Raw genomic sequence first — 11802 nt, 5'->3', positions numbered from 1 at the left:
TGTTCACTGCGAGATAATGCTGTTGTCGCAGTAAACGAGTCGATATCGGAAGGAATCGTTGAACTCTACTACCTTCCTTTTTCGTGTGTGTGTGTGTGTGCTTTGTGCACACTGCGTTTGAGAAACGCAAGACAACCATCGATAAGCAAACCTTAAAAGAAAGATTCGCTTCAATAATCACCACAGCTAACATGACAAATATGACTAACCTTAACTATAGTGCGTGGGAAAGTTACATCAAGCTCTGGCGTCATGCACGGTCTGCGAGACGAGGGCGCTGGCGACTTCAATAACAGTAACAGTAGAAGCGCAAGTGACGCCTTGTAAACTCTACGGTCGTGCGCCAAGCTCCGCAGACTTCCCCCATGATTCAGGGCAGCACACTTGAAGCCAAGCACGATGCTCGCGGCAGCGGAAAACCGCTCGTTCCATTCTCCGTGTCCTTTCGGCTTCCACCAAAAATTACCAAAAGTTCCTGCGTTTACTAAATGTTGCCATTGCATGGTAACGCGAGCCAAACAATCCCTTGAATGGTCCGGCAAACATGAGGGGCCTAATAGTTCCCAAGAGGGACCGCGTAGATGGGCACATGAGAGAGGCACGGGCGGCGTCAGAGGAGGTTGGCTTGCGGAAGGCAGCTAAGTGGCGTCATGCACCCTCCTAGTTTTTTTTTTTTTTTTTTTCGTTCCTCCATGCCTGCAAAAGATCTGGCACGCTCCTCATCAGACCAGTGTCCTGAGACGATTTCAGCGCAGAGCTAGACCTTGATATCGCTTTCAATGCTTCGCCTTCGGGCGAAACTGACAATTCGATTGCTGGCCCTCAACACAGAGATAATTCAGGTGGCGCCACCAGGCAGCTTTAACGGTATAGGTGGCGACCGCTATGCTTTCGTTGACGAAGGGAAGAACAATTGACCATTACATTAGACCCCACTGTGCCTGCAGCAATGTCAAAGAGGAGAATGATGGAGATATCGTATTACTGGTGAGGGTAGTATACATTAAACACAATGTTTTACGCGTTACAATTAGAGAAATGGCGCACCGAGCGAAAGGCAGCATCCAGAAACATGTCATTTTAGGCTTTACCACTGAATCCTTGTTCGATCACACTTTAGTTGTTAACTAATTACGTCCTAATTACATCCTCAAATATATTTTTTTTAGTTTCGTTATTGTAGATGTAGTTATGAAAGTGTCGCCCTAAGTGTTCTGCGTTCAACAAGTCCTTCAAACCAGATGTTCTCCAAACCAAATATTCATGGCGTAGTGCAGGACAGTCAATGTCTTGGTTAGCCACAACGTACCTGATTAGCGCATGAAAAGGTACTTTGGGCTAAGGTAAGCAGAATGACTCAGAGAAAGTACGCGGGTAGCTGGGGAAACAGCTGAGCAGAAAAATGGACGAAAAGCAGTATTGCGCAGATGTGATGACGTGATAACGGGGCTCGCGATACGAAAACGGGACACCCACAAGACCAGTGTTCGACAAGTATGTTTGTTAACGAAAAAATCATAAGCGCCAAGTGTATTAGTTACAACGACTCAACCAAATATGTTTATGGAAAGTTCGCACGCGTAGACTCACGATGACATAGCGCAGACTCAAACTCTATATAAACTTGAACTAGTGATTGAATAAATGTATGTTTTGTATGCAATCGGTGCATATGCTGTAGGCAGTCGACGTCCATTACTAGGTGCCTCTAAAACCAGCTGCTCTGTTTACGGTCCTGCAGTCTTCCCGCGGCCAGCCTTTCTGAACGCAAGGCTACTTGGGTCATTCATGCCAAAGCATCCACGTGATCCAACATGGCCGCTACTACGCAGCGGCTATTACTATTACAGCGGCTTGGCACTATACCAAGGCTCTGCAAAGCGTCTATAGACCAGATTGGTGCTAGACGCCGTCCCAGTCACAGATGATGACCCCAATCACCATATGTCGGCATAGCCTGCGCAGGGTCAGCGGGATAGATGACACGCAAGTGACAAACAAGGCATCACGAGCGAACACTGGTGGCAGCCATGACGGAAGAACAGGATCAGTTCTAAATCGGCCATTCATTCTACCAGTTCCGGTATTCTGCGTGAAAAGATGGCTGCCACATAAATGGACTGAGAGTTCTGATCCATTGTCCATACGTTGGTGCAGTAGTGTTAGAATGAGAAGTATCAACACTGGTTGCCCTTACGGCAGTTGGCGGTGGCCAATGCATTCGGCCCCAAAAGTCAAGCTATCCATCATCCTATAATCTTGGTTGGTTGTTCCACGCTTAGTGTCTCAAAGAGATTGCATGTGATCGAACCGAGGGGCGTTATGATCAAGCCACATTCAATTTAATTTGTTAATAACCAGAACTCGAAGTTGGAACAAACTTAAGGGAGCGCATTAATTCTGAACTATGGGCCATTTCTAGACTATATTTTTCAGAAATTGAAAAGCTTCGAGCGCATGAGAAGGCTTAGTGCTAATTCATACCTACCGTTTTCTCCTGTATGCACGTACGAAAACTGAAACCCTTGAACATCTAAGTGGCCAAATTTTCAGTTAGCACGGTACTCTTTAAGAGACATGCGCGAGATTGTAGACACCTTCGTCAATGGTTCAGATATCAACGTCGCCGTCCACAGCTAGCACTGCAGTTACCCACGGCGAAGCAATGCAAACGATAATTTTCTGTGCACACGCTATTCCACAGGCAATCCTTGCAAGCAAGCGGCAGCTAGACGTAGGCAGAAAACACGTAGTAGTCATCCTGTTATATTTATTATCGTAGCCGCTCCGACATAATTTTTTGTGATTTATGCATCACAGTGTTCCAGAAATAAGCGTAAACGTCTCATAGACACGGAGCTTTGATCACACAGAACTGGGAGCGGTGATGTGAGAATTTATTCACCCCCGCAGTTCATACTGTCAACTTCGAGACTGTAGAGCATTAATATCGGCTGTTAATGCAATGGTTGTGTTGTTACCAGCACTGGTATTCGAACTTAGTCCAATGCGTTGGATGCAGATGCTTTATTCCACCCATCGCTTTTGGAGATATTCATATATTTACAACGTTGAATGCGACGCCTCTTTGGAGCGAAGGACATCATTTAGTGCATTCGAAATCTACGCGTCGTGAAAATAATAATCATCCGCGATGGACCAATGTCTCGCGAAATTACTACCCTTGACTCGGGCAATCAAGACGCATGCAGAGCGATATCCCCGAAAATGGTCGACTGATGATACGCGTTCTCAGAACTGGATCTACGTGCATCCTTCAATACGAGATACGCGAACACGCCATCTCACTGCAGACAACCTTTATTGCACAAGTTGCGTAAAGCATCTTCGTTTGCAGCGCACAATTCAGGCACGCGGCGTGACAACGTCACTGACGTTTAGATAACGCACAATCGCTCGCCAACAGTCCTTGTTGAGGGCGTCCACCTGGGTGACTTCTCTAGGGTGACACTCGAGAACGTCCTGCTGAACAACGCCAGTGATGACAAGGTAGTTGTCACGCAAGTAATTCTGGGCAGACATCAACAATGGCAGCACTTCAGCCTCAGTACTGCCGGTGACCTCGCCGAGTTCGCGGCGGAAACCAGGGTTTTTAAAGAAGAGCTCGAAAGCTTCGGCAGACTGCTTGTCCAGTACGGGGAGCTTTGCAAACTCTACAGCGCGGTATAGCATGCTGCGCTTCTTTCGCAGCTTTTCAAGGACGAGGAAACTCATGCCGCAGTCGAAAGGAAAACTGAATGTTAAGACATAATCCACGATGCGCCGGTTGTTCAGCATGCCGTGATAAATCTCCCCCATCTGGTATCTGGAAGCACACCCCATGCAAGACAGTTCAATACGAGTCACTGTCTCGTTTCGAGTCAGGAAGAACGCGATGGCCTCCGCAGCATCGTTGGTCATTTTCCCGTAATTTGAATATATAGATCATCAAGGCACCTGTTTTCAGCGACAGCACGTAAGGCATATTGAGCAAACGACTGAAGACAGTGAAGCCGCAGGCATAGAAGGCGCCGACTGCTCTTGAGCATTTCGCAAATCGACGCGTCATTTGTGTAAATGTGCTCTGTCAGGTAAAGATGAAGACAACGAATGTAGCTTTGCGAAACCGTTTCGCAAAGGGAGCTCAGGATGGCTTCTGAAAATTGCGTGATATGGTCTAGATGGAGCTCTTGGGGACAAGTGTAAAGAGAGAGCAAGGCCATCGATAAGCCTTGGAGGTCAGCCTCCACCCAAGGAAGTTTGACACGGCTGTAGCTTCCGTTCGTGGTCAGCTGCTTGGCTAAGGCCTCCCTGAAAGAGAGAAATATATCGAGCGCAATCTTCATTAAAAGGCGAATAATGAGCAGAACTACATTACTCATATTTTATGATTTCATAGTCAAAGCCTGTTTATCAATAGGGATCGAAGACGCGGAAAACGCATGTAATAAGGTGTTGAAGGCGAATGTAAGACGAGGCGATGAAAGCTTCACTTTCCTAAGGATCAAATTTGCATGGTGCTGAAAGCACTAGGCATGGTATGATGCGATCTCTTGGCGATTATTTTGCTCGGCCTCTAAGGCGAGTGAAAGTGGCAAACAAAAAAAGGAATTAAACGGAAACCGTTCATAGTGCCTTATATTTTCGTATCCCTTATAGACTGACAAAAAAAAAGTCACAGTCTCGCCCGAACGGTGAAGCATAGATAGCGATAGCAAATTAGTGGACAGCTATACGAAGTAAAGATAGTAGTTTTATCGGCCGTGTAAACTTGTAAACATAGGCATACTAACTTAATTAATAAGCATGCGCCGGCGCGCACAAGCAAACGTGAACGCCTCTCACTCAACGATCGCAGAAACTCGCTGTCAAAGCGCTGGAGTGAATAAGCGTGGCAGCAGCATTGCGCAAATTGACCTTCGTGCTGTAGCTCGCATCAACACTAACTAAGCCGCGAAAACACAGCGCAGGGCGGACTCTGTGCCTGCCGCAGATGGATTATCAGTAGAGACCGGATTTTAGGCAAATGCCTTTTTTGTTCCTTGCGCTCCTATCGCCCCATTTTGATATATGAGCATTAATTAGAGGTTAAGAAGGGCTTTTATGGTGTTTTTATAGTGCCTATAAATGCCTATTTTGGCGTTTGTGCCTAAATGCCTATAAATGTCTATTTTCAATATCGGCGCCTATAAGAACACTATTTACCCTGAAGTTTCGCTTTCGAGTGCAGTTAGAGAGCGTTATTCACCTGGCAACATTGACTGTTAGGTACTCTATGGGGTTTAAGCTAGTCATCTAGTTCAACCAACTCCTGAAAAACAACCGCTAGCAGCAGTGAAATGGGAGGCGCCGGCCAGAATACGCCGCCGCGCTGACATGAAGCGAGCGGTTGGCGAATGCGAAACCGCGGAGAGCCGTCACGGGAAAGGAGAGTGAAGAGCAAAAGAAGCAAGAAAACTGGCGCGCACGCGGCTTTTGTTTTGTTTGTAATTTACTTTTTAGGGTGTTCACCGCCGTCAAGTGTTCCTTCTCAGCGTACAAGATCATTCTCAGTGACAAGAGGCACAATTTTGAATCCAAAAATCTGGAGATGGTGGTAGTTTGCTATTGTTTCCACAATCTTCACAGCGATTCTTGGACTACGTTCCGCGTGCCCTCTAAACAGATTTCTTCAAACATGTGCACTTCAAATTGGGCGGAAGTGTATTTGGCAGTGTTGGGGCGTTTTGCCTGTACAATTCGGATAATGTCATTGTATATGAGAAAATTGACAGAGTTGTACCTAACAATCCTCAAGTACGAACATGTTAATTTCTTAATAAATCGTAGTCTCTCCTGCATTCATTATTTATCTGTTTTTGTTGTGTCTTAATTTAATTGCGTCAGGCTGACATAAAGTAGCGTTTTTTTTATCAGTATTCCCAACTTTCAAGTATTCTTTTTCATGCCTGTTTCACTATATGCGACGCTCGAGTACAGTGGCTGTTTAACATGAATATGAGCAGTGTGCTTGTTGAATTACGCCCTATGATCGTCATTAGTCCAGCAGTTTTATGGGGCGATTGCACGGCTATGTTCAACTGTTGGCGCCTTTGTGCCATCATACGCAATAACATTTTTTTTTTTTTTGTCCTAGATACAGGTCGCGCACGTCTTCGTTTGAAATAATTGGCATTTATGTAAATATTTATTGTGCCTATATTTACGACGTTGGAGGCCTAAAACGTTGTTTTGACCACCTATTTCTGGTGCCTAAAACGCGCTTTATTAATGCCTAAAGATCCGGCCTCTAATTATAAGATACAGCGGCCCGAGCGGGCGTGCGCTGCAGCGGCTCCTAACCGAGCACCGGCAAGCGCACGAAAGCGGTCAAGCAGCCGCAAGCGTGGAAGTTTTCTTTTATTATTACTGCCGGTAGGCGCAGCACTCGCGCTGGAAATGTCATTGCTAGCTTATGAGCGAATTAATCTAAGTAATATGACTTCAGCAGGGCTAAGCTTTCGTCAGATTACCTCAGCTGGTTAGACGGCTCCAAGGCTCGAAGTGCGTAAAGCTTCGCGCTTACTTCAGTAAGAAGTCGCTTTAGGAGAACTTGCGTGGAACGGCGACGTCTGCGTCAATTTACTGGCGTGTTAGTACGAGCAGGCCCTGTGAGATGCAAGCAGCCCGTTTCGAGTGCACGCTCCGGGCACTTCGAACTCCCGCCAGTTCTCTTACCACAGGCATGAGCCTTTGCGGCACTAACAGACAGCATCGCCAATAATGCAGTGAAAACGTTGGAATTGCTCCAATGTTAAGTGCAGCTATTATGTGTTACTGATCTACTGTCAGTTCCAGGTGCTCTGCGCGTTTTTTTTTTTATGTTTCGGAGTAAAATTTAAATTAAATTCTGGGGTTTCACGTGCCAAAACGACGATATGATTACGAGGCACGCAGTAGTGGGGACTCGGGGTTAATTTAGACCACCTGGGGTTCTTTAACGTGCACCCAATGAACGGTACACAGGTGTTTTTGCATTTCGCCCCCATAGATATGCGGCCGCCGCGGCCAGTATTCGATCCCGCAACCTCGGGCATTACGCCACCGCGGCGGCGTAATGTTTTGGAGTACCCGGTCCCTGGAGTGGCCAGCGAGGCTTTTGTTACGATTTTGTCTTGTTCCTGAAACACATGACGAAGCTATCATTTCACTTAATATTTAAGCATATAAATACAAACTTGAAGAAAGAACATTTTTTTTTTTTACTGACCAACTGTTTATTTAAAATCATTCGTTCGAGACAAGTGTATCAGGTATAATCACAACACAATTTGTTCAAAGCTGGTGTGCGTAAACTGTTCACACTAAAGCTTAAAGGAACGGAATAAGGTTCCCTGAAAACCAAGCAAACACGCTCATGTGCAGCGGCTTAGCTTAGGTAGTTAGCAGTTTCCCGTTTCTGGCACCTGGCGCGGTTAAAAGCCCTTACAATGAAGTGCAGACGGGTAGTCGCAAATTGCCGACGTTTCCGAGTGTGGCCTAATTGTCTTTGTGGTGCAAATTCCTATTGCACTGCTTTCGTTGGGCTTCGTCTTTTAGGGCTTTAAACAATGACAACGTCCGTCCGTTGAGCTCACGAAATCCGGGGTACCCGCTTTTGCAACCTCATCTCATCTCCCAAACGTTGGCTCATACCCACTACGGGGGATTGGCCAAGAAGCAGGCGGTTTCAATTATGTTTAATACAAATTAAACGAAAACTAAATTTGTATAGCAGCAATTAGAAAAATGTCATGAAGAATTTGAAGATAGAATAATTTTGACATAAAATAGTGAAATAATAGCAATAATTCATAATTCTAGAAATTCAGCAAGGTACTCTTTTTGTGTCTCTAATGAAATTGTTAACTCCAAGAAAAGCATCCTTGTGGCTGTGTCCCAGTGAAGTCGCCCCAAAACAGAGAATGGTTGGCGAGGTTAGTAATAGCCCAAGTTTTCGAAATGGAATTTCTAAGAGTTTTCTCACTCTCAAAAATCGGCGGCACGAGAGGAAAAATTAAGTGCTCAGTAGATTCAGGTGCATTGCAAAAAGAACATAGAGGGGACGCAGTGAGACCAGACCTGTGTAAGTAAAAATTTAGAGGCGGTATACGGCATCTCAGCTTCGTAAAGGAAACTTCCAATTGCCTTGAAGGACACCGATTATTATTCCACGGTAAACTAAGATAGTGAAAATCAGAAGACGTTGTTAAAATAGGTATTGCGGAATTTTGCGATAGCACAAGAAAATCTAACGTCTCTTAAACGCAGTAAAAGAAGCAGAAACTGTGTCCGCAACCTCACTGACAGCCGTTACTGCGGCCGCGATGTCGTCAGTGTTTTGACGCCAGCGCCACGTGCGGCGGTTAACAGAAGTGGAAACAGCTCTCCCATAGGCCGCGCCGCGCGCTCTTTCCACTACCCAAGTAGGGAACCTACATGCAACGCCGTTTTTAAACGGCGTTGCATGTAGGCTCCCTATACCCACGGTATTCTAGTACACTGTACTCGGGCCGCCCGAGGTAGAACGCGCTCACTCCCCGCCCCTCCCTACCCTCCCCCCGAAGTCTTGCGGAGCCTTGCGGTCCGGGCGAGTGGGCGCGCGCGGCCGCTCAGGCCTAGGGAGCCTACATGCAACGCCGTTTTAAACGGCGTTGTATGTAGGCTCCCTACTCATGCCGTCCGGAGTAGACGCGCTCCCCCTGCATGTCTCCCTACCCACGTTCCAGAGCGTTGCGCGCTACTGGAAGAAGGTGCGCTTCCTTCCCGTTCCCCTCCGTTGCGTTCCCGAGATTGAGCCGCGATCGCCGGCTCACCCTCGCATGATTTCACTTGCACATACAGCATACAATGCGCGGTGACGATTTGATCGCCCTTGGACTTTATACGGAACCACATGGCGATGGCGACGACGACGCCGACGGCAGGAATCCGCCAGGAGTGTCCATATAATGGCTATCGCAATAAAAGGTGGGCTGGCGGCACGGCGTGGTCTAGTGTTTTCAGCACCATGCAAATTAGGAGGCTCAGGCAGAAAAGCCACAGATGAAGGACAGTTTTTGATCAATATACATGCTCGACAAAACATTTAGATAAATTATTTGAATGCTGTAGTGAAGGTACGTGAAAAGTAATGTGTAGACAAACCGCAAGATGCATTAACACAAAGAATACGTGAATACAAATGTGTAGCAGGACTAATTCAAGCATCGGGCAATCTGGAAACCCAGTGCGCGCTTTTTGGCCATCAACCTATGCTTAATCAGACAGTGACACCAGTAAGCAGGAGATGAGAAAGATCGAAATAAAGGATGGAAGCCTTCCACATGAAAACGAATGTACCAGCAAACCACGTAAGTGAAGCCAAACCTTAATTTAGTTGAAGTTACAGGCTAATACGAAACAGACTAAACTAATAACGTTATCTATAGCTGCGCACGAATATCTGGTGTCCGATGTCTTTTTTTTTTTTTTTGGGGGGGGGGGGGTGTTGTTTATATAAAGATCGATAGCATTAATAAAAAAACATCTGACATTCTGCACCTTTCTGTATGTACTTGTGTAGGTACCTGCGTCTCCTCTTCATGTTGTGGCAGTCAACATTAAGGTAAGCTGCCCACTAATGATAATGATAAATTACGATCCATCCCTGCGGAAGTTTTAGACTGTAGCGCTCCTACTCCCGTTCGCACTACGGGAAGTACCGACTCTCGATAGGGCACTTCGGGAGTAAACTGGAGTGATCATGTTCTCTGCCAAGAATTCGCCATTACATAGAGTGCTGCTTCGGACCGCTTCACTGCATTGCTGGTGCCCTCAGGAACTCGGTAAAAATGGTTTCTTCCTTACCATATAAAATATATGAAAGAATGAAATATTTGTTCATACCTTTGTTCTCCCGTAACCCATGCATAACCTGGAAGAAGGGTCAACTCCTTCAGCCTCTTGTTCGCCACAAGTGCATCACAGCACAGTGAGATTTCTCTCATCCCTAGTGAGAAGCTGGTGAGCACTACATGTTGAAGGGAGGTGTTCTGAGAAAGTGCTTTCGCAAAGTTCGTTAAGCTGCACTCGGTTTCAAAATCGTAAAGCCCCAGCTGCTGGAGGGAGGCGTTCTTCCGTAGCGCAGATGCCAATGTTCGTTCGCAGTATGGCTGTATGTCGGCGCGTAGTACATGTAGTTTCTTAAGCGTCACGTTTTTCTCGACCGCTGCGAACAAAGGGGCAGGAGAATAGCGGTGCAATTCCACCTCCAAGGTAGTCAGCGCCTTGCTTCTCATTACGGCTTCGGCAAGGGTTGAAATCTCCCGTTCTGGGATATTTACTGCCAGTTCCTTCAATACCGCCGACACTTCAAATAGTTCTCTAACGGAGTGCACGCCGATGACCATGTCTTCTCTATGGTTCGCTGTACGAAGCGATAGCGACTCGCAGCTCGTAAGCCACGGCAGAGCATTCGTTAATTTGCTTGGGTACCTACGGAACACGCAGGAAACGGCTTTGATGGTGTTTCTATTCCGTTTCAACATCGTGCCAATCTCCGCCGTGAACTTCTCGTCGCCTTCACCGTAGACGTACAACTTCTCTAGTGAGTACAGCGTGTCTAAACCTTCGACGGTGTGGAGTTTTCCTTGGAGTAGTGCTTCCCTGAACGAGATCTTGTGAAGATCCAAGGAGCGCATGACACGAACCGCTTTTGGCGCCGGTGATGAAGGGCGTAGACGGATAGCGTACGTCAACTGGCCGCCGCTCTCGTAGGCGTCGTGGGTGTAGTGGATGCCGAGTTCCTCGATGCAACTGTGGCGTTCGAGGAGCCACGTGACGAAGAAAGCCGCGTCGCGAGAGACGACGTCGGGGTCTTTGGCGGTGGTCATGTTGGAAAGCGAAGAGAGACGCAGACTCCCTCGCGGTGCCTCGACGAGCTCGTACACGAGTCGGTGGAGAAGTCGGTTCCATCGCGTCAACTCACTGTTGAGCCAGCACCTTCTGTCCGGTAGTGCCGCACTGCAGGGACGATTGAAGTCTAGCTGACCTTTGCAAATGCTAGTTATGGCGCCAGTTGCAGTCGTTGTTGCCATTGTTAATTCCACAGATGCTTCGGAGAATCGCACGGAGCTCCTCATATGGACTATTCAGCTACCAAAACCATATTTGTGGGCAGACCAAGCTCTAACGAGCCCTATTCGCGGTTACCAACAAAAAGGGTGATAATGATGATACTGAAATGTATGGTCAATGAGCTTGTACGCGAAGATGAGGATTAACCGTAGGAAGCATAAAATTTCATAATACTAAAAAATATATATTGCAGAGCTTATCGCGCAAATTTTTAGCTTCTTCTGTAAGACACAAGTGGGAATTGGGTAGACATGAACACAACCGATGGTGGTGTCTCGAGCGCCTCTCCTGCTACTTCAGATCACGGACCCCATCTTTTGTCGTCTGCTATGCTAAAAAACAGGAATGGCGTTGCATCGTCTAGCGTTCGCGTATGATAATGAAATTAGGGTGAGATTAATGTAATAACTTCACATGTTTTAATTAGGAGGGCGCGAATGTTCCAAATACTGAAAAGGAATAGCATAGTTCTTGCTATTCTTTTCGCGTTTGATTCGAGAGATTGTGGGGATCGAGGGATGCGCCGGCGCCATCGCGCGGGTTTCACCCGTTCTGCCTTCCCCCGCCTTTCTCCCCGCCCGCTCCCAACCGGTTCCAGCGGTGGCTTGGGGTGAGAGGGGGGGGGGGGGGGGGGGGGGGCGCTTACGACTGCGCGGCCGCGTTCGG

At 47.1% G+C, this 11802-nt stretch overlaps 1 protein-coding gene across 1 annotated transcript; it reads right to left on the bottom strand.

Annotated features, from left to right (window-relative positions):
* Window positions 1-3314: 3314 nt before the first annotated feature.
* Window positions 3315-4307, bottom strand: LOC119455146 (uncharacterized). Its single transcript, XM_037716609.2, has one exon. The coding sequence runs from the start codon at window positions 3919-3921 to the stop codon at window positions 3367-3369; it is 555 nt and encodes a 184-aa protein (XP_037572537.1). The 5' UTR covers window positions 3922-4307; the 3' UTR covers window positions 3315-3366.
* Between the last annotated feature and the right edge of the window lie 7495 nt (window positions 4308-11802).

The sequence above is a fragment of the Dermacentor silvarum genome, chromosome 6 (genome assembly GCF_013339745.2).
Source record: "Dermacentor silvarum isolate Dsil-2018 chromosome 6, BIME_Dsil_1.4, whole genome shotgun sequence".
NCBI lineage: Eukaryota > Metazoa > Arthropoda > Arachnida > Ixodida > Ixodidae > Dermacentor > Dermacentor silvarum.
The sequence above is the reverse complement of the archived record's forward strand: the minus strand, read 5'-3'. Positions and strand labels throughout refer to the sequence as shown.